The sequence below is a fragment of the Pongo abelii genome, chromosome 1 (genome assembly GCF_028885655.2).
Source record: "Pongo abelii isolate AG06213 chromosome 1, NHGRI_mPonAbe1-v2.0_pri, whole genome shotgun sequence".
NCBI classification, from domain to species: domain Eukaryota; kingdom Metazoa; phylum Chordata; class Mammalia; order Primates; family Hominidae; genus Pongo; species Pongo abelii.
Genome location: NC_071985.2, coordinates 170,973,273 through 170,996,447, shown reverse-complemented (window position 1 = coordinate 170,996,447; position 23,175 = coordinate 170,973,273). Strand labels below are relative to the sequence as shown.

The 23,175-nt window shown below is 44.1% G+C and overlaps 1 protein-coding gene across 7 annotated transcripts in view; it reads left to right on the top strand.

The window, feature by feature from the left end:
* PATJ (PATJ crumbs cell polarity complex component) overlaps positions 1 to 15,183 on the top strand; it is a 436,090-nt gene extending 420,907 nt beyond the window's left edge. For 5 of the 7 annotated variants that reach the window (XM_054533770.2, XM_054533763.2, XM_054533772.2 and 2 more), the window contains 3 exons: positions 307 to 413; positions 5,335 to 5,458; positions 12,600 to 15,183. In XM_054533770.2, coding sequence (XP_054389745.1) covers positions 307 to 413; positions 5,335 to 5,458; positions 12,600 to 12,746 — 378 coding nt within the window. In that variant the 3' untranslated portion in view covers positions 12,747 to 15,183. Of the gene's footprint in view, positions 1 to 306; positions 418 to 5,334; positions 5,459 to 12,599 lie in introns of those variants that run through there. The other 2 variants (XM_054533776.2, XM_063712078.1) reach the window with 2 other exon arrangements.
* The last annotated feature ends 7,992 nt before the right edge of the window (positions 15,184 to 23,175 follow it).

Sequence of the window (23,175 nt, the reverse complement as noted above, 5' to 3'; positions counted from 1 at the left end):
TAGCCGGGCCTGGTGGTGCATGCCTGTGGTCCCAGCTACATGGGAGGCTGAGGTAGGAGGATTGCTTGAGCCTGGGAGGTCAAGGCTACAGAGAGCCCAAATCATGTCACTGCACTCCAACCTGAGCAACAGAGTGAGACCCTGTCTTAAAAAAAAAAAGTTTGAAAGAGAAAATAGTCCATTGTGTCAAATGGTCTAGATAAATTGAATAAGATTAGGATTGAGAACTGACCCTTGGATATAGCATGGTTTCTCTAATTCTCCCCTTCCTTGTAATGAAATACCTTGTTTTCACTTTTTCCCCAGGTTGTAGCAGATACCAATATAAGCGCCATAGCAGCTCAGCTTGAAAACATGTCTACAGGCTACCACCTTGGTTCGCCCACTGCTGAATACCGTCCAGAAGACACAGAGTGAGTATTTCAGATGCAGAGGGCCTATTATGCATGTGGGCAAAGCTTGGAAGAACTTTTCCAGATACTCAAGTGCACTCTAAAGGAGAGGAGGCCAAAGCGCCTGTGACTTTTTCTAAATTCTAGGGAATCCTTATTTCTCACAAGGCTTAATTCCACCATATGAATTCTTGAAAGACCATTGTTGCAGGGCCTGCGCACATGCTGCACCTGGTCACTTTGACACAGTGCCTATGCCTGCTTCCCTAAGAAACCACGGATGTATAGCCCAGGTGCATGCTGCTTTATTGTGCAAGGAACCATGTTTCCTGAACTTCTGGGCTAAAATCTTGTTCTGAGATGAAATCTTGTTGTTATACTTGCTGACATGTTTCATTAAAACCAGTCATCGCAGTTAAAGTCGTTCATTAAAGCAGGGTTTCTCAAACTAGAATATGCATAAGAGTAATCTAAGAGCCGGGCGCAGTGGCTTACGCCTGTAATCTCTGCATTTTGGGAGGCCGAGGCGGGTGGATCGCCTGAGGTCACGAGTTCGAGACCAGCCTGGCCAACATGATGAAACCCTGTCTCTATTAAAAATACAAAAAATTAGCCAGGCGTAGTAGCGGGCATCTGTAATCCCAGCTACTCGGGAGGCTGAGGCAGGAGAATTGCTTGAACCTGGGAGGTGGAGGTTGCAGTGAGCCAAGATTGCACCACTACACTCCAGCCTGGGCAACAAGAGGGAAACGCCATCTCAAAAAAAAAAAAAAAAAAAAAAAAAGAGGAGTAATCTAGGGAGCATGTTTAAAGATGCTAATTCCCCAGGCCACATCCCAAAATTCTGACTAGGTGGTCTATGGTGGATTCCAGAAACCTGATGTTAACAAGTTTCCCAGAATGATTCTGCTACAGATGGGCAAAGGATCTACACTTTGAGAAATGCTGCCTAAAGCTATTCCTCTCAGGTACCAGCAGTGCCTGGTCACTAGTAGGTGCTCAATAAGTGTTTGTTGACAGATCTGGATGGTTCATTTGAAGGATCTCATGGTCATAGCCCATCCCAACTTTTTCCTGGTAGTTCCCCACCTAAATGACATCTTTGAGTTTATTTTTCTTGAGGAAAGAATATTAAATTAAGCTCATCTACCTTTTTCTCATTATAAAAGTAATACATGCATGCCATGAAAATATGACAACACATAGAAATATAACATTTTTCAAATTACGGTGGCCTTTTCCTTTAAAAAAAAAAAATCAGAACCTTTATAGGAAGTACAGTGTACCTTTAGCATCCTTTGATGTGGCTATGGAAATACAGAGATCCCCTTGTAATCTTAATTCCTTTGCTATAATTCCATGGCCTCTGGCAGGCTGGGAACCACAGGCTTAAAGGAATTTAAAAATCACTCATAATCCCACCACTGCTAACACTGGGATTTTTTTTTTTTTACTAGTCTTCTATATGAAAGTAAATTTAAACTAATTGGTTGAAAATGTTATGATATTGTGAGATCCATGGAGGCAAATTCCATCTGATGTTGCCAGTTGAGGAGAAGAGCCACACTCCTCCCTCTTCCCCTGAAAACACGCCCCTGAGTATAAATAGGCACAATTATAAGGGTCTTTAATGATTTGGTGGCCGCAGGAGGTAGCTCTAAAGCAATGGCTTTGGGCATCTAGGTTCCCACTCCAGTATCTTTGGAAATGGGGGCTGTGTTTGAAAGAAGAAACATGAATCGAATTTGTATCCAGCCAGTGAGCTGTTACTGAGTGCTTGTAAGGCCACAAAGTGGGGAAAAGTAGAGCCTTATTCATGAGTCGTAATCATTCAGCTATAGGGGACAATTCATCAGTATCTCAACAGATATTTATTGAGCACCATTCTAAGGCCAGACACTTAGATACAAGTGCTAGGTCCTGAGGACTCAAACTTAGAAATGTAAGTAAAGATATTGTCCCAGTCCCCAAAGAGCTGCCAGAGAAGTGGAAAAACAGACCCATAAATCCATAGTTATAAAAGATAACTGTAGGAGAGCTAAATTCATTGAGAGAGGGTCCTGTGAAACCATGGATATGGGACATAGCTCAGTTAAGGAGTGTAGTTGGAGAAGCTTATGCTTAAGCTTAAGAGAACTGGAGTCAGTTTTAAGAGAACTGGAGCCAGGCATAGTGGCGCATGCTTGTAATCCCAGCTACTTGGGAGGCTGAGGCGGGAGGATCACTTGAACCCAGGAGTTTGAGGCTGCAATGGGCTGCGATTGTGCCGCTGTACTCCAGCCTAGGAGACAGAACAAGACCCTGTCTCAAGAAAAAAAAAAAAAAGAATTGGAATAAGCAGGTGGCATTCAAAATAGTTAAGTGTGGTGGCTCACTCCTGTAATCCCAGCACTTTGAGAGGCCAAGGCCTGGGCAACATGGTCAGACCCTGTGTTTCTAAAAAAACGTAAAGACAAACAAAACAGTTAAAAACAGTTAACAAGGCCGGGCGTGGTGGCTCACGCCTGTAATCCCAGCACTTTGGGAGGCCGAGGTGGGCAGATCTCCTAAGGTCAGGAGTTCAAGACCAGCCTGACGAACATGGAGAAACCCCATCTCTACTAAAAATACAAAATTAGCCGGGCATGGTGGCACATGCCTGTAATCCCAGCTACTCGGGAGGCTGAGGCAGGAGAATCACTTGAACCCGGGAGGCAGAGGTTGCGGTGAGCCGAGATCACACCATTGCACTCCAGCCTGAGCAACAAGAGCGGAACTCTGTCTCAAAAAACAAAAAACAACAACAACAAAAAATCAGTTAACAAAATTTATGTAGCATAGATCGTCAGCAATAATTATGGATGTCTGCTGTAAACAAACAGTAAGTACATCAACAAACAACTGGTAACAATGTGAACCAGCTGAAAATCCTTTAATAAGCCCAGCAAAATTGGCCGGGCGTGGTGGCTCACGCCTGTAATCCCAGCACTTTGGGAGGCTGAGGCGGGCAGATCATGAGGTCAGGAGATCGAGACCATCCTGGCTAACATGGTGAAAAACCCTGTCTCTACTAAAAATACAAAAAATTAGCCAGAAGTGGTGGCGGGCGCCTGTAGTCCCAGCTACTCGGGAGGCTGAGGCAGGAGAATGGCGTGAACCCGGGAGGCGGAGCTTGCAGTGAGCCTGGGCGACAGAGCGAGACTCCGTCTCAAAAAAATAAATAAACCCAGCAAAATTGAGGAGGGAGAGAGGGAAGAATATTCTAGTTAAATAGAACAACACATGCTTGTGTTCCCATTTTGCAAATTTCTCTAAGTACATGAATGGCTGAGTTTATATGAGATGACTTTGCCTCTCAGACATGCATGTTGCCACAAAACAAAGGATGCTGCCAGTACACAAATATGAACTACCTATCATAAATAAGACAGGGTCTGAGTTTCTGCCTTTTGAGCAATAGCATTTGAGAATAAGAAATTGGCATCACCTAGGTTTAGATTAAGATTAAATTACTGGGAGCCCACATAGGTAATTTAATTTTTAGCCATGTTGTTTCTGAGAGAGAAGACTTCCACACTGGACAAAGCTTTGAAAAGCTAAATTTTACATTTGAAACAGATTTTCTTTCTCCATTTTGCTTCACCTTGGTTTCTCTCTTCTTTCCTGGATTTCAGTTCTCATCTACACAGTCATGATCCTGAGTTTCTGACAAGCACCACACATGGTGCTGGGAAGTCTCATATGACTAAGACAAAGAGGTCATAGTCTGGTAGAGGAAATGGATGGCTAAGTAATTACAATATGATACAGTCAGTGCCAAAATGGAAATTTGGACTCAATGCAGGGGAAGCACAGAAAAGGTTGTGGGACCCATCCTCCCAAGGGAAGCAGGAGAGCCTCACATTGGAAGTGAGTTTGGAGAATGAGCTCCTGCCTTAGGTGGAGGTGGCCAGGGCATGCAGGCAGAAAAGGAGCAGCAGTCTGGGTGCGGCAGCTCACACCTGGAATCCCAGCACTTTGGGAGGCATCAGGTGGATCACCTGAGGTCAGGAGTTCGAGACCAGCCTGGCCAACATGGCGAAACCTCATCTCTACTAAAAATACACAACTTAGCTGGGCGTGGTAGTACACGTGTGTAATCCCAGCTACTAGGAGGCTAAGGCAGGAGAATCGCTTGAATCCGGGAGGTGGAGGTTGCAGTGAGCCAAGATTGTACCACTGCACTCCAGCCTGGGTGACAGAGCAAGACTGTCTCAAAAGAAAAAAAAACGGTAAAAGAAAAGGAGCAGCAGTTTCCTGAGCAGCGGGCTGCTGTTACCTGTTATGGATAAGAGTTCATGTGAAGACTGACAGTCTCCCACCACACTAGGAGACACGCTACCTCTGTCTCCATGCACATGCTTCAAGGATGTGATGACAGCTTCCTTCAGCTGTCAGCAGTAAGTTTAAAAGTTAAAAATTGGCTGGGTGCAGTGGCTCATGCCTGTAATCCCAGCACTGTGGGAGGTCGAGGCAGGCAGATCACTTGAGGTCAGGAGTTCAAGACCAGCCTGGCCAACATGGTGAAACCCCATCTCTACTAAAAATACAAAAATTAGCCAGGTATGGCGTGCACCCGTAGTCCCAGCTCCGTCTCAAAAAAAGAAAAAAAAAAAGAGTTAAAAACTAAGCATATAGAAGAGTGCTTTGACAATTTCAGCATCATGACTTTATCTTTAATTAGAAATCAGTGAGTTTTATGAAAGAGAAACCTCTAAAACATCAAGAATATTGGTGATTAATTAGCATGACATGAGAAGTTTTAAAATAACTTTCTAGATTGCTTTCTGAGAGTTTGATCTGATAAACCAAACTTCATAGTTTTGCAGTATGAAAGTCTCTCTCAAATCTGTATTCTTCCAATAAAATGAAATTCCCTCTCAATATCTATTCTCGAATTAAACAGCATGCATTGTGTTTTCAGAACACCTCCACCTAAGATTATTACTTTGGAGAAAGGCTCTGAAGGATTGGGGTTTAGTATTGTAGGGGGTTATGGAAGTCCCCATGGAGACCTGCCAATTTATGTCAAGACTATATTTGCAAAGGTATATTTTCTTTTTTAATGTACTTTTTAAAAAAAATTAAACCTAGGTGAGATTTTTTTTAAGTGCCTTGCTTTGCTTTACTTTGGGTTAAACCTGGATGTGTGCATGTATGCTCATTTCATTTGAATCTTATAGGAAATTCTCACACAGGAATAGTGAGAGAAGAGTTCTTTTACAATGGCGGAGTCACAAGAAGTGCAGTTTTCTTTGGATTCTATGACAGAAGCAGATGCTCACAGATTTTGAGAGTGTCTTCTTTCAGCAACACCGCATAAGGAGTAGTGCCACTCTTTAGAAGGTGTCCTTGGAAGTATTGTTCTGAGCTAGAATAAAAAAAAGATTTGGCTTTCTTCTTGAAAATAACAGGCACCGGGGGGCTGAGGCAGAAAGGTTTGTGCTGTGCAAGCCTCGAATCAGTGCATTCTTTATTTTATTTTGTTTTTTGAGACGGAGTTTCGCTCTTGTCGCCCAGGCTGGAGTGCAATGGCGTGATCTCAGCTCACTGCAACCTCTGCCTCCCCGGGTTCAAGCAATTCTCCTGCCTTAGTAGCTAGGACTACAGGCGCATGCCACCACGCCTGGCTAATTTTTGTATTTTTGGTAGAGACGGGGTTTCACCATGTTGCCCAAGCTGGTCTCAAACTACTGAGCTCAGGCTATCCACCTGACTCGGCCATCCAAAGTGCTGGGATTATAGGTGTATGCCACTGTGCCCAGCCTGAGTAATTATTTTTAACGTCACTGTGATTTTTTTAATTGGAATTTAATTTTTTTATAAATTTTGAAGATCTCTGAGAAGTATTTCAAATTGATATTACAATTTTTTTTTCTTCTTTGGTTTTATCATAGTCATTTGTTTATGAACAGATCTTGTTGAACTGCTTTGTTTTCCTAAAGAAGTAAAGGTCTTTGAGGCTGGGCATAGTGGCTCACGTCTGTAATCCCAACACTTTGGGAGCCTGAGGTGGGTGGATCACCTGAGTTCAAGACCAACCTAGTCAACATGGCAAAACCCGTCTCTACTAAAAAAACACAAAAATTAGCCAGGCATGGTGGCACACGCCTGTGATCCCAGCTACTTGGGAGGCTGAGACATGAAAATCCCTTAAATCTGGGAGGCAGAGGTTGCCATGATCCCAGATGACGCCACTACACTGCAGCCTAGGCAACAGTGAGACTCCATCTCAAAAAAAAAAAAAAAAAAAAGAGAGAGAGAGAGAGAGAGAGAAAGGTCTTTGAAAGGAGAAATAAGAAGGAATTTGTCTCTTTCCAGAAAGCTAAACTATACATTAAATACAAGCTTGCTTTTACCTGTGCAGATCTTAGATCTTATCACCTGTTAATTGGGCCCAGTGAACTGCCATAAAGCCCTTTAGTCACTTGGCATTTGCTTTTGGACCACATTGAGCAGCTGCACATTTACCCGCTTCCCTCACCTTGCTAGAGTGCCTAATGAGGCATGTTATTCCCAAACAACCTGTTAAACTGGTGATAGGCAAAAGAGCAGAGGAAAGGCAGCACAGAAACATTCTGGGTAGCAGAATGCTTATCCCCAAGGTAGATAAACCATAAACTGACCATCCTTCTCCTATGACACATTTAACACCATAAGTTGTTGGGATAATTATTCTTTAGAGGGCATTATTATACTTTGCTTTTGAAATAGCCAGCTATGTAGATAAGGACAGTGGGAAGGCTGCAGAATTAGCCCCCATGTTTTAACACGTTCTGCTGGCCTCCACAAAGCTGCAATCACCCGTTTGCAATCACCCGTTCACTTCATGATAACTGGATACAGACAGAACATGGGTCAGCTTCTAAGGCCTTTTGACCTGGACCCAGAGCTCAACAGACTGCCCCAGCTGTCTACACTTTCAATAGACTGGTGGGCTGGGACCCAGACACCTTTTGACAGGGCACCAGATCATACAGCTGGGAGCCAGACACCCTGACAGGGCACCAGAACATACAGCTAAGAGTAAAATGGCTGTGCATTGCTGGTGAATTTTTGAAAGAACCCACCAGCATCCAAACAGTGGGACGAGAGTAGGGGGAATAAAGAATGGACTGTGGCTCACACAGGATGCCCTCTCGAAGGTCCCATTGAAAGAGCTCCTTTAGGAAGCTGACACGGAAGTGGAAACATTATAAGGAATAGATATTGAATATCCTTCGTGTATTTCATTACTTACAGAATGGCACACCTAAAAACGAAAAGCTCTGAATTTAAAAAAATGAAAAGACAAAAATTGTGTATGTGTAACATCCAAATGTTGCATGTCCACATAAAGATACTCGAAGGGAATAACTATAACGCACTGTAAACAAACAAACAAAAAAATGAAAAGACAAATTTCTAAGCCCTATGCAGTGGCCCACTTAACGCAGTCAGTCTTACTAAAAGAATATTCCAGGTCGGGTGCGGTGGCTCATGCCTGTAATCCCAGCACTTTGGGAGGCCGAGGCGTGCAGATCATGAGGTCAGGAGATCAAGACAATCCTGGCTAACACAGTGAAATCCCGTCTCTACTACAAATATAAAAAAATTAGCCAGGTGTGGTGGTGGGCACCTGTAGTCCCAGCTACTCGGGAGGCTGAGGCTGAGGCAGGAGAATGGCGTGAACCCTGGAGGTGGAGCTTGCAGTGAGCCGAGATCGCACCACTGCACTCCAGCCTGGGCAACGGAGCGAGACTGTGTCTCAAAAAATAAAATAATATTCCAATAGGGCAGGACATGGTGGCTCACACCTGTAATCCCAGCACTTTGAGAGGCTGAGGCAGGAGAATAACTTGAGCCCAGGAGTTCAAGATCAGCCTGAACAACAAAATGAGATCCCCATCTCTAAAAAGAAAAAAAATTTTTTTTAGACTCCAATGTAGGCCAGGCATGGTGGCTCACGCCTATAATCCCTAGCACTTTGGGAGGCCGAGGCAGGCAGATCACTTGAGGTCAGGAGTTCAGGACCAGCCTGGCCAACATGGTGAAATGCTGTCTCTACTAAAAATACAAAAATTAGCCATTCGTAGTGACAGGCACCAGTAATCCCAGCTACTCGGGAGGCTGAGGCACGAGAATCACTTGAACCTGGGAGGTGGGGGTTGCAGTGAGCCGAGATCACACCACTGCATTCCAGCCTGCGCAACAGAGTGAGACTCAGTCTCAAAAAAAAAAAAAAAAAAAAAACTCCAATGTAAATAATAGTTATTATTATTATTTAAATAGTCCCAAAGGGTTTATTATCAGATTTACTTTGGTGACTTTTAAAAAAATCTTTGTGCCTGGGCACAGTGGCTCATGCCTGTAATCCCAGCACTTTGGGAGGTGGAGGCAGGCAGATCACGTGAGGTCAAGAGTTCAAGACCATCCTGGCCAACATGGTGAAACCCAGTCTCTACCAACAACACAAAAATTAGCCGGGCATAGTGGCAGGTGCCTGTAATCCCAGCTACTCGGGAGGCTGAGGTGGGAGAATCACTTGAACCTGAGAGGTGGAGGTTGCAGTGAGCTGAGATTACACCATTGCACTCCAGCCTGGATGACAGAGCGAGACTCCATCTCAAAAAAAGAGTTATCTTGCTCAACTAAGAAATTATTTAATTCAACCCCTCCAGAAATTATTTAATTCAGCCCCTCGTAACTCCTACACACCCAAAGTGCCTGCAAATGATCACTCGCACTTTGGGTGTGTAGAAGTTGAGAGACTTAGTCAATATGACTAATAGGCCGTCAAGTCCTTCCGTTTTCTTTCAGATATCTGGTTGAAAACTTCAAAATCCAAGCCAGGAGGGGCATGATGGCTCATGCCTGTAATCCCAGCACTGTGGGAAGCCAAGGCAGGTGGATCACCTGGGGTCAGGAGTTAAAGACCAGCCTGGCCAACATGGCAAAACCCCATCTCTACAAAATATACAAAAATTAGCCGGGCATGGTGGCAGGCGCCTGCATTCCCAGCTACTTGGGAAGCTGAGGCGGGAGAAAGGCTTGAACCCGGAAGGTGGAGGTTGCAGTGAGCCGAGATTGTGCCATTGCAGTCCAGCCTGGGCAACAGAGTGAGACTCCGTCTCCAAAAAAAAAAAAAACTAAGCCAGCCTTAGCCTTAGGTCTTAGTCCCTTCAGCAGCTGAATGTTACCCTAAGCCAATAAGAGATTGACCTAAAGACTTCAGCAGCTCTAAAAATTTCAGGAGCAGTTTTTCAGAGCCTGTGAAATCTGAACCATGAACTTGGTTGTCACTAGTGTTTTATTTTATTATATTGCCACCATGTTGAGTAAATGCCATGTCATACACTTAATCCTTAGAACAGGCCACGAGGTAGATAAGTAGATGCCCATTTTACGGCATCTGAGAAGACTAAGTGACCAACTTGGGACAAATAGCAAGTGAGTAAAGAGCCACAATTACGAAGTAGGTAGAGGTTTTCAAGCCATGCATTTATTTCCTTTTTACCTTTTTCCCTGTAGTCCACAAATGCCACACTGGTAAAGTAGGAGAGTAGATACATATCAGTAAGTGCTCATCAACCAAGCACTGCAACACTGGAAAGAGTCCAAATCCTAGAAAGTTAAAAAATCATCCTGGCTGGGCACGGACTCATGCCTGTAATCCCAGCACTTTGGGAGGCTGAGGCGGGTGGATCACCTGAGGTCAAGAGTTCGAGACCAGGCCAGGTGCGGTGGCTCACACCTGTAATCCCAGCATTTTGGGAGGCTGAGGCAGGCGGATCACGAGGTCAGGAGATCGAGACCATCCTGGCTAACACGGTGAAAAACTCCGTCTCTACTAAAAATACAAAAAATTAGCTGGGTGTGGTGGCGGGCGCCTGTAGTCCCAGCTACTTGGGAGGCTGAGGCAGGAGAATGGCGTGAACCAGGGAGGCAGAGCTTGCAGTGAACCGAGATTGTGCCACTGCACTCCAGCCTGGGCGACAGAGAGAGACTCTGTCTCAAAAAAAAAAAAAAAAAAAAAGAGTTCAAGGCCAGCCTGGCCAACATAGTGAAACTCTGTTTTTACCGAAAATACAAAAATTAGCCGGGCCTGGTGGCAGATGCCTGTAATCCCAACTACTCGGGAGGCTGAGGCAGGAGAATCGGTTGAACCCGGGAGGTACAGTTTGCAGTGAACCGAGATCACACCATTGTACTCCAGCCTGGGCGACAAGAGTGAAAATCCTTCTCAAAAAAATTTAAAAATTCTTTGCATTACTAAAAAAGATAAAGAGCTTAACATAGTTTTTAAAAAATTAATTTACACAGATATCTGAGATTTACTGAAGCCCTTAAATCTTAGCATGTAAAATTTAATAAAATCAACTTTGCCTAGTAATTCTGATTTTATCCAGTAAAATTATTTGTTTAATTTTGTCTTTAGTACAGTTGACACATTACTTTCTTAAAAGATTTGAGTGAAGTTGCAAGTTTTGGGGTTTATTTATTTATTTTTGAGACAGTTTGCTCCTTTTGCCCAGGCTGAGTGCAATGGGACGATCTCAGCTCACTGCAACCTCCGCCTCCCAGGTTCAAGTGATTCTCCAGCCTCAGCCTCCCAGGTAGCTGGGATTACAGGCATGCGCCATCGCCATCACACCCAACTAATTTTTGTATTTTTAGTAGAGACAGGATTTCACCATGTTGGCCAGTCTGGTCTTGAACTCCTGATTTCAGGTGATCCTCCTGCCTTGACCACCCAAAGTGCTGGGATTACAGGCATGAGCCACCATGTCTGGCCAGTTGCAAGTTATTAATATTTAATTTTGATATTTTGCCCACAGTATAGACCTGATTTCGAATACTTTTTTTTTTTTTTTTTGAGACAGAGCTCACTCTGTCATCCAGTCTGTAGTGCAGTGGCACTATTTCAGCTCACTCCAACCTCTGCAGGTTCAAGTGATCCTCCTGCCTCAGCCTCCCGAGGAGCTGGGACCACAGGTATAAGCCACTGCGCCCGGCTAATTTTTTGTAGAGACAGTTTCACCATGTTGCCCAGGCTGGTCTCAAACTCCTGAGCTCAAGCAATCCTCTCACCTGAGATTCTGAAAGTGCTGGGATTACAGGCATGAGCCACTGTGCCCAGCAGGTTTTGAATATTCTTTATTGCACATTCATTTAGAAATTCCACCATTGTCACGGTTTAGAAAACCTGTCTGATTCCCCAGCACCTCAGGACCTCCAACCTGCACATGGACACAGATCTCAGGAGCGTTGGTGCCTCCTAGCTCGGCTTCTGATTGAGTTGGTCAAGGGCCAAGTGCCTGTGGGCTTTGGTTGCCCACTGAAGTTTGACCTCATTTAGAGGATTCTTCTGGCACTGACTTTTCAAGGGACTTAAACAGTTACCCCTACAGATGGTGAAACCTCCTGTAAATCATTTTTTAAGGTCTTTTCTTCCCTTACCAGTCCAAAATGTTTCTAGTAATATCGTGGCATTTTTAGATATGCAGCTTTAGAGTGAAAAAACCCTGAAGTTTCACTGGCTTTGTGCCGTTTTGAGGAACTATGCATGACTGAGTATATAATAAAAGTAGTCATTTAGAAACCTACTTAGATGATCAAAGATAAAGTGGAAGGTTTTGAATATGATATTACAAAATTTTAGAGATGCTACACTTGTATATATTTATATATAGATCACAGCTTTATTGAGATATAATTCACTTACCATACAATTCACCCATTTAAAGACTACACTTATTTTTGACAGATCACAGTGCTGATAGCTTAATAATGCAATGGGAACTCTGCATGATGGTGGTATTTGCAGTAAGACTAACACCAGATTCAATTCTATCTGCCTTTTTTTGTATGTTACATTTTCATGAATAAGACATGATATGACATCCAATTCCATTTAATACTAAATAGTGAAATAAGGTTCTACTTGTATTAAAAGCAGTGTATCAGTACATTTCTACTAGTATGTTATTTAGATTATCCATAATTATAGTTATTATTCAACCATTATTATTCAAACAGCGTATCTTACATTTTTCCTAATTTAAAACATTACCTGGAAAAAACTTTAATTGGTAGTTTTTAAAGTTACTCTTTTAAGATGCACACCAGACAGACGTTAGAGGTTTTAATATTAATTTAATATAAACTGTGTTTTACCCCGGATTAAACTGGAATGTTTCTTGTTTGTAGGGAGCAGCTGCAGATGACGGCCGATTAAAACGAGGGGATCAGATTTTAGCTGTTAATGGCGAGACCCTGGAAGGTGTTACTCATGAGCAAGCAGTCGCCATTCTAAAACACCAGAGAGGGACTGTAACCTTAACTGTGCTGTCATGAGCCTCGGGCCTGATCACAAGATAGATGTTGTTGTTTAGAATATCCACAGGCAGATGAAGTTCTGAGTGGGTATGAAAAGCACCCTCAACTAAAATGCACCTTCATTCTTATTTCTTGTCCTCTCTGCTCAGGAGAAATGGCTTGAGGTTTCATGTGAATTTCCCAAATCAACAATCATCTCCTAATGTTTCCCAGTTCCTGTCACCTGTTGATGGGGTTGATTTCTAAAACTTAAATGAGTCTACCTGTTTTGCATTTAATTTCAGTGTTCTGATTTCTTTTTTTTTTTTTTTTTTGAGACGGAGTCTCACTCTGTCACCCAGGCTGGAGTGCAATGGCGCAATCTTGGCTCACTGCAACCTTGGCCTCCCAGGTTGGAGCGATTCTCCTGCCTCAGCCTCCCAAGTAGCTGGGATTACAGGCATGCATCACCACGCCGGGCTTATTTTTGTATTTTTAGTAGAGACGGAGTTTCCCCACGTGGGCCAGGCTGGTCTTGAACTTCTGACTTAAGGTGATCTGCCTGCCTTGGCCTCCCAAAGTTCTGGGATTCCAGGCGTGAGCCACTGCGCCCAGCCCAGTATTCTGATTTTAACCAACTGGTTCTGATTTATTTACCAAAACTGGAGTTAACTTCTCTTTCCTTATACTCTTCTCTCCCTATCCCCTACTCACACTGAGGCTTAACAGCAACCTCAGATCTCATCCAATGGACAGAAACAAATGTTAAGCAACTTGTCATCTCACTCATGATTTACTTATGCTAATTGTCTCTTCAAGTAAGCAAGAAAACATTAGCAGTGTAATTAATTTACCGGTGATCCCCAAGATGAAATACCAGATTCTCCTATGGGAAATTACTGTGCTCTCTTCTGTATGACTTATAGTCAAATAAGTCTCAAATTCATTTCTCTGGATAGATCTTTATATGCTAGTCATTGGTGATTTTGATGAGTCAATTTACAGACTGTAATCTTCTAAAAATTCTGAAAGACTAATTGTTTTCTGTGCCATATAAATGCATACCACTGAGCAAATGAACCTTATTCTCAACAGGAACAACTAGCATACATGTTCTGAATTCTAACAGTGCTAAATTACATTCAAGTCCAGGAAGATCACCTGGAATTAATGGCATTTCAGTAGGCAGGCATCATTCCCACCCCTCGGTCTTAGGAAAAGGAGGTAGAAGCCCCAGAACCACACTGCAGAGATCAGCAAGTTTTGTCTCAAGTCAGACAAGGTCTAGGTGGCCTTGGCCTTGTGCAAAGTGGGTGACATATTTGATTATCTTTCCCTTTACCTCCATAGCAGTCAGTCCAGCAGCACGGACTGCAGGAACCTAATGGAGCAACATACTTAGCTGCAAAGTGAGCAAATGAATTGAGCCTAGGAATCTGTGATGAAAATGCATGGCTGATGTTTCCTGATCTCCAAGGAGACTCCCATTTGCTGAAGTTTTGCATGCTAAGAAATCAACTACAGCAGAAAATACAAGAATACCTTTAAGTTGATTATTGGCAATCTTATTCATATATTAGCAAGAAAAAGGGAGAGATGCTTACTGGTGGATGCTATAGAGTCCTCTGTTTTTAAAAGTACCATGGCCGGGTGCAGTGGCTCACGCCTGTAATCCCAGCACTTTGGGAGGCCAAGGCAGGCGAATCACGAGGTCAGGAGTTCGAGACCAGCCTGGCCAACATGGTGAAACCCTGTCTCTACTAAAAATACAAAAATTAGCCAGGTGCAATGGCGGGCGCCTGTAATCCCAGCTACTTAGGAGGTTGAAGCAGGAGAATTGCTTGAACCTGGGAGGCAGAGGTTGCAGTGAGCCAAGTTCGTGCCACTGCACTCCAGCCTGGGTGACAGAGCAAGACTATCTCGAAAAAGAAAAAAACCATGAAGGATGAGTACTAGAGTCAGTAATAGAAGTAGTTCAGCATTATTTAACTACAACACAATGCTGCAAATATTTCACAGTAATTATCAAAATTTAATGGGCTCTAATTTAAAATGTTATAAGTATAGATTTTAATTGAGAATTATCTTTGAGTAGATGTAATCACAAAGTGCATTAACTCTTGTTGGAATATTTTATGGCTATTCCAAAGTATAGAGTGCCTAAATTTTGTGTTGAAAATGTCTTTCATGACGGTATTAAGTTTTCTGAAATTACACATGGCTTTTAAAATTTCTAATGTATCCAAGATGTGCAATGTTGTTAGGATCTCATTCTTCAGTGCATGAAAAGCTACCACCCTCAGAACATTTTGTGTTAATTGTACCTGCAAGAACACCTCAGGCAAGCCAAGAAGAAATGAAACCCCAATAAAACTTGAAAATGCACCTTAAAAATATATATACATATAATAGTTTTGAAATGGGATTCTGCTTTATTTTGATGGAATGGCCATTAAATACACATTTTGAAATAATACATTGTTGTTGTGTTTCTTTATACATTATCCTTTCAGGTCATGCTAGTAAAAGTATATTGATGAGGGAATTATGATGCTTTATACTTCTTACTGCACTAAATTGATAGAACTAGTACTTATTATAATCGGTTCTGTCTCTGCTCACATGACTAATAAGTAATTGCCTTTCCAAAAAGATATTTTTGCCTCAGAACTTACTGACAAGCTGAGAGGCTATGAAGATGGAAATCTGTGAAAGAAGTAGTGCTCTTATATTTGGCCTCATCATTTGGGCCATTTCAGTACAGTAATGATATCACTAATTGGAATTAGCACGACAGGGAAGTAAGCCAGGAATAAAACTGCTGAATGTTTGTATGTATATTTCCAAAGATTCTAAATAAATGTAGTTGCTACAGAGCAAATGGAGTTTTATTATATATGAAAAAGTGTACTTTCTGGATCTAATTGTGCTTTTTCTTCAACATGTTCTTCCCTAATAGAAAAAAAAAAAAAGTCCAACTTTTCACGAGGTTTTTTGGTGTCCTGTTAAAATCTGGAATCCATGGTGGCTCACGCCTGTAATCCCAACACGTTAGGAGGCCGAGGCAGATGGATCACCTAGGTCAGGAGTTCAAGACCAGCCTGGCCTACATGGCAAAACCCTGTCTCTACTAAAAATACAAAAATTAGGACGGGCGCGGTGGCTCAGGATCCATGCCACCATGCCCAGCCAACCTCTAATGTTTCTTTCCTGGCCCTTTCATGCACGTGCAGGTGAGTATTTGACAAAGAGGCGATTCTCCATAGCTCTCTCAATCTACAGCTCCCTCCTTTCCTACATGTTCTAGCCAACTTGGCTGGCCTCCCTGAATGTGAATCTCTTTCTCCTCTACTCATGGACTCTGTGTGTTTCCCCTTCCTGAGTATGGCATGGACACTGCCTCCAGGGATAAAACTGGGACAGTTGTAGAATTTACCTTGTTTTCCTTCTTGCAGGGATCAAAATCCTATGCTGCCTGTTATCTGCTGTCTGAAAATGTTTCACATATTATGTCCATTTTTCTAGTTGTTTACTACAGTGGGAGGGCAATTCCCAGAGCACCTTATCCTTCATGCAGAAGCAAAAGTCCTGTATCCTTGATGCTACTGGGAATAAATGTTTCACAATATGATTATTCAATTTCCTGTAAGCATTTTACACTTAAGGGAGCACTCTACTAATAAGGTCCCTGGTTTCTCCTAACTTCTAGAATTGAGAGCCCATTTGACTCAGTGGTTGGCATCCTTCCCCAACCCCTGTTCACAGCCACACCTGCCCAGGTGACCTAGGGAAGATATCCCCTCTTCAGGAATACTCATTATCAGGATCAGAACGACAGCCATTTTTTTTTCTTTTTTTGAGATGGAGTCTTGCTCTGTCGCCCAGGCTGGAGTGCAGTGGCGTGATCTTGGCTTACTGCAACCTCTGCCTCCCGGGTTCAAGCAATTCTCCTGCCTAGCCTCCTGAGTAACTGGGACTACAGTCACGTGCCACCATGCCCGGCTAATTTTTGTATTTTTAGTAGAGACAGGGTTTCACCATATTGGCCAGGCTGGTCTGGAACTCCTGACCTTGTGATCTGCCCACCTCGGGCTCCCAAAGTGCTGGGATTACAGGCGTGAGTCACTGTGCCTGGCCTACAGCCTTCTTATTGTGGGAGATCCAGCAACATTTCCTTTCCTTACAGCATTGGTTTTCAAGTTTCAAAGTAAGCACATGAAACAGTTGTTTCATGAACCATACGTAAGTCTTAATTCTTTCCTTCCTTCCTTCCTTCCTTTTCTTGTTCTTTTTTGTAGACAAGGATCTTGCTATGTTGCCCAGGCTGGCCTTGAGCTCCTGGGCTCAAGCAATCCTTGCACTTCAACATCCTGTGTAATTGAGACTGTAAGTGCACGCCACCTTGTCTAGCACAACTAAAATTTTTTGCACCCGATTTTCTTCTTAATTTTGTTGTATTTATATTTTTTCTATTAAAGTCAACCAGAACAGTGAGACTTTTTTTTAACACAAAAATTTAAATTTAGGTTATAGTTTCAGTTGTATGCCAGCCTAGTGCAAATGTTAAGTTTTTGACAGCTTGACTTTCAATCTTCAGATGCTCTATATTTAAGTAAAGACGAAAAAAGAAACATTTCACTCTCTACACAATCCCAAGATAAACTGACATTTGCAAGAGTCATTTGTGTGTGTGTGTGACGGTGTATAAAAGACCTCACCCTTGCCTCGCCTGAGCAGCATATCCATTTCCAGTCATGTGAAGAAGGAAGCAAGAAAGTTGCTTTGGTCTTGGGTCCCTGAGAGATTGATGTTGGGTATCAGGACCTATGCTTGGCAAAATTATACAGGAACCAACATATATCTGATCTTCCTTCTAGAATCAGTTTTTCTGAAATGGAAGCAACCTCAGAACTGGGAGTCTGTCCTGCCTGCTACACCACACCTCCCATTTTACAAGTGGCAGAAGCGTGCCAGAGAAAGGAAGTGACTAGCCCAGTCCCCCAGTAGCTTGCAGCCCTAAGAGTTTTCCATAAACCTTAGTGGGAATTCACCAACTTAGCAAACTACTGTAGAGTACTCACACATGGCTACTAAATTAGTTCGAAATATCCTCAAGGCTTTTTTTTTTCTCTTTTGAGTCAGGGTCTCACTCTGTCACCCAGGCTGGAGTGCAGTGACGCGATCACGGCTCACTGCGGCCTCAAACTCCCAGTCTCCAGTGACCCTCCCACCTCAGCTCTCCAACTGGCTGGGACTACAGGTGTGCTACACCATGTCTGGCTAATTTTTTTTTAAACTTTTTGTAGAGACAGGGCTCTCGCTATGTTAAGACTATTTTTAAGGGCAGTTTTGGCCAGGCACCGTGGCTCACACCTATAATCCCAACACTTTGGAAGGCCAAGGTGGGAGGATCACTTGAGCCCAGGAGTTTGAGACCAGCTTGGCTAACATGGTGAAACCCCATCTCTACAAAAAATACAAAAATTAGCCAGGCATGATGGTGTGTGCCTATAGTCCCAGCTACTTGGGAGGCTGAGGTGGGAGGACTGCTTGAGCCTGGTAGGTTGAGGCTATAGTGAGCTGTGTTTGCACCACTCCACTCCAGCCTGAGTCACAAAGTAAGACCCTGTCTCCGAAAAAATTTTTAAAGGCAGTTTTAAGTTAACAGCAAAATTGGGAGGAAGGTGCAGAGCTTTCCTGCATACCTATGCCCTCACTCACACGGCCTCTCCCATTATCAACATCCTCCACCAGAGTGGTACATTTGCTACAATGAATGAACCTATATTGACACATCATCCTCACCCAAACTCCATATTCAACCTGAGGGTTGAATCTTGGTGATGTACATCCTATGGGTTTGGACAAATGTATGACATGTGCCTACCATAAAGGTAAATGGAATATTTCCACTGCCCTGAAAGTCTTTTTTGTGCTCCCTATTCTTCTCCAACCCCCTTCCCAACCATGGAAACCAATTTTTTTTTTTTTTTTTTTTTTTGAGATAGAGTCTCTCTCTGTCTCACAGGCTAGAGTGCAGTGGCACAATCTCAGCTCGCTGCAACTTCCGCCTCTCAAGGTTCAAGCAATTCTCCTACCTCAGCCTCCTGAGTAGCTGGGATTACAGGTGTGCGCCACCACACTCAACTAATTTTTGTATTTCTAGTAGAGACGGAGTTTTGCCATGTTGGCCAGGCTGGTCATAAACTCCTGGCCTCAGGTGATCCACCTGCCTCATCCTCCGAAAGTGCTGGGATTACAGGCGTGAGCCACCACACCCAGCCCCTCTTCCATGTCTTTTCATGGCTTGATAGCTCATTTCTTTTTAGCACTGAGTTATATTCCGTTGTCTGGATGTACCACAGTTTATCCATTCACCTACTGAAGAGCATTGTGGTTGCTCCCAAGTTTTGGCAATTAGAAATAAAGCCACTATAAACATCTGTGTGCCTGAATTTGTAAGTTCATTTCAGTTCTCCCTAAGCACAAGCACAAGATTTGGATCCACAACACAAGATTTTAAAAAGATTAAAATAAAGAGTAGAAGAAAACAAACAAATGAAAAAAGGACACATCTTTTGGATGTAGACAAAGAAGACCTAGTCTATCCACTCACCCTACATCCCCACATCCTGGGAAGAATTTCCAAGGCCAGGCCCTCTGGATACCCTCCCTCATGGTTTAAACATTCTTCTTCTCTAGGTAGACACACTTGATGACAGATGCAGTGTTTCGATGGCTCCTCCTGCCTAATAGCTTTACTGGGCTTGCCCCCAGCATTCCTCTCCCAGGAGAACAGAAGAAACGGTAGTGTCTTAAAGGGACCCCATCCTTCAACTCCTCTCAACCCCAGAGCCATGTGTTACTCTGCTGGGAACTTCAGGATAGCTGTCTGAAAACACTCCAGGGAGGCTAAAGTGGAGGATCACTTGAACCCAGGAGTTCGAGACCAGCTAGGGCAACATAGTGAGACCTGGTCTCCACAAAAAGTAAATTAGCCTGGGCTCAGTAGCTCACACCCATAATCCCAACACTTTGGGAGACTGAGGTGGACAGATTGCTTGAGCGCAGGAGTTTGAGACCAGCTTGGGCAACATGGCAAGACCCCGTCTCTACAAAAAACACAAAAATTAGCCGGGCGTGGTGGCACACACCTGTAGTCTCAGCTACTCCGGAGGCTAAGGTGGTAGAATCACCTCAGCTCAGGGATATTGAGGCTGCAGTGAGCCATGATTGTGCACTACAGCCTGGGTGACAGAGTAAGACACCCATCTCAAAAATAATAAATTACTTTAAAAATCAGCCTGGCACAGTGGCACACACCTGCAGCCCCACCTACTTTGGAGGCTGAGGTGAGAGGATCGCTTGAGCCTGGAAGTCAAGGCTGCAGTAAGCGATGATCACACACTGCACTCCAGCCTGGGCAACAGAGTGAGACCCTGTTCCTCCTCCCCTCCTCCCCACAAAAAGAAAAGAAACATACTCCAGTGGCCCGCATGCCATGAGGAATAGGATTCACAGGTTCTTAAAGACTGAGAGCAGAAACTTCCTGTCCAACATTGTATTAGTCAGGGTTCTCCAGAGAAACTGAACCAAGAGGATGTGTATGTATTTAGAAAGATTTATCATAAGGAATTGGCTTTTGCAGTTATGGAGATGGGCAAGTCCAAAATCTACACTGTGGGCCAGCAGGCTCAAGACCCAGAAGATAATTTTCTGTGAAGAATGTTTCACAGCTGGGCGTGGTGGCACGTGCCCAAAGTCCCAGCTACTTCAGAGGCTGAGGGTAGGAGGATCACTTGAGCCCAGAAGGCAGAGGCTGCAGTGATCTGAAATGGCACCACTGTACTCCAGCCTGGGAGAAAGATCGAGACCCTATCTCAACAACAAACAAAGCAAACAAAAAAAGAAATGTTGATTTCATCCAAAAACACCCTCCAAATTCACAAATCAAGCATCAGACATCATGAGACCTTGAACGGACCCCTCTAGGGATGGCCTTGCCTTAGGGAAAGTGCAGAAGTGTCCACTATCCTTGTTCTCAACCCTTTTCCAGCCTCCTGCCCCCTCTGGTGTCCACAAGTATGGTGCAGTCACCATCACCACTTCTACCATCCCAGAACCCTCAGGAGCAGATGGCTTGAGATCTTGCCTCTGCCACCCCACCACCTAAGGACCCTAAGTATTTGTATACCTAATTAGGTGGCTTCTCAGTGGACTCAGGGTCAAGTCTAAACTCAGCATGGATGTTAGGCTCTTCATAATTTAGCTTCCACCTTAACCTCCAGCAGTCGTATTACCTCTGGTCTCACTAAGCACTTATCCCAGGATAAGCCGGACTCTCACACCTTTAGGCCTTTGCGCACACTGTCCATTGGCATAGACAGCACTGTGCTCAAGATGTGACTGCAGACCACCATCATCAGCATCACTTAGGAGAGGTGCAAATGTATGCTCTAGCCTAGACCAACTGCATCAGAATCTCTGGGGTAGGGCCAAAAAATGAGTTTAACAAGCTTTTCTGGTGATTGAAACACTAAACTTTGAAAGCCTGGAGAACACTCCCCTTTTTTTCCAGTCTGTAGTCATTCACAATTGCTGAGTTCTTTTCTGCCTCCAGAGGCTAGAGGCAGAAAGAAACACAAGCCTCCTGCCTTGCTGCCTTGCCACTGGAGGTATTTTACCTGTTAGAACGAGTCTCAGACTGAGTCTGCACCTGTATGAACTTTTTCTTTTTTCTTGAGACAGGGTCTCACTCTATTGCTTGGGCTGGAGTGCAGTGGCGCGATCATGGCTCACCACAGCATTGAACTCCCAGGCTTAGGTGATCCTCCCACCTCAGCCTCCCCAGTAGCTGGAACTACCAGTGCATGCCATCACGCCCACCAAATTTTTTGTACTTTTAGTAGACAGGATTTCACCATGTTGCTCAGGCTGGTCTTGAACTCCTGGGCTCCAGTGATCCTCCTACATCAGCCTCCCAAAGTGCTGGGATTACAGGCGTGAGCCAGCATACCCAGACTGAATTTCTTTTTTTTTTTAATTAAAACAGGGTCTCACTCTGTCACCCAGGCTAGGGTGCAGTGGTGAGACGAGGATTCATTGCACCCTCCACCTCCTTGCCTCAAGTAACACTCCTGCCTCAGCCTCCTGAGTAGCTAGGACTACAGGTGCGCACCACCACAGTAGGCAAAATTTTTTGTAGAGACGAGGTCTTACTATGTTGCTCAGGCTGGTCTGAAACTCCTGGCCTCAAGCGATCCTCCCACTCAACCTCCCAAAGTGCCAGGATTACAGGCATGAGCCACCACGCCCAGGTGTATGAACACCTGTTAGCAGACAGGTACAACACACAGCCCCACCTGTCCAAAAAGCACAAACCTGGCAGGGTGCAGTGGCTCACGCCTGTAATCCCAGCACTTCGGGGCCAAGGCGGGTAGATCACCTGAGGTCAGGAGTTTCGGACACACCAGGCCAACACGGTGAAACCTCGTCTAAAATACGAAATTTTAGTACCGTACTAAAAATACAAAAATTAGCTGGGCGTGGGGGCGCTTGTAAATCCCAGCTATTCGGGAGGCTGAGGCAGGAGAATCACTTGAACCTGGGAGGCAGAGGTTCCAGTGAGCTGAGATTGCACCACTGCACTCCAGCCTGGACGACAGAGTGAGACTCAGTCTCAAAAAAAAAAGCACAAACCTGCTGCTCTGTCTTTTTAGGGCAGTGGTTCTTCACCTGGGCTATTCATTCAAATCACCTGGAGATATTTTAGAGGCTCAACGCCCAAGCTACACCCCAGAGTAGGGAGAGGAAGGGAGAAATCTAGAAACTGGTATTTTTTTTTTTAAAGCTCCTCAAGGAGTTACAGGAAATTTCACTTCCAGGCAAACAACATTCAGACTTGAAGGGGTGGCCAGTCCCTCCACACCTGTGGGTATTTCTAGTTGGGTGGGACGAGAGACTGAGAAAAGAAATAAGACACAGAGTCAAAGTATAGAGAAAGAAAAGTGGGTCCAGGGGACTGGCGCTCAGCATACCAAGGACCTGCACCGGCACCGGTCTCTGAGTTCCCTCAGTTTTTATTGATTATTATTTTCACTATCTCAGCAAGAAGAATGCGGTAGGAGACCAGGGTGGTAACAGGGAGAAGGTCAGCAAGAAAACATGTGAGCAAAAGAATCTGTGTCATAATTAAGTTCAAGGGGAGGTACTATGCCTGGATGTGCACGTAGGCTAGATTTATGTTTCCCTCCGCCCAAACATCTCAGTGGAGTAAAGAATAACAAAGCAGCATTGCTGCCAACATGTCTCGCCTCCCGCCATAGGGTGGTTTTTCTCCTATCTCAGAATTGAACAAATGTACCATCGGGTTTTATACCAAGACATTCAGTTCCCAGGGACAGGCAGGAGACAGTGGCTTTCCTCTTTTACTAATCCACCTCAGCACAGACCCTTTACGAGTGTTGGG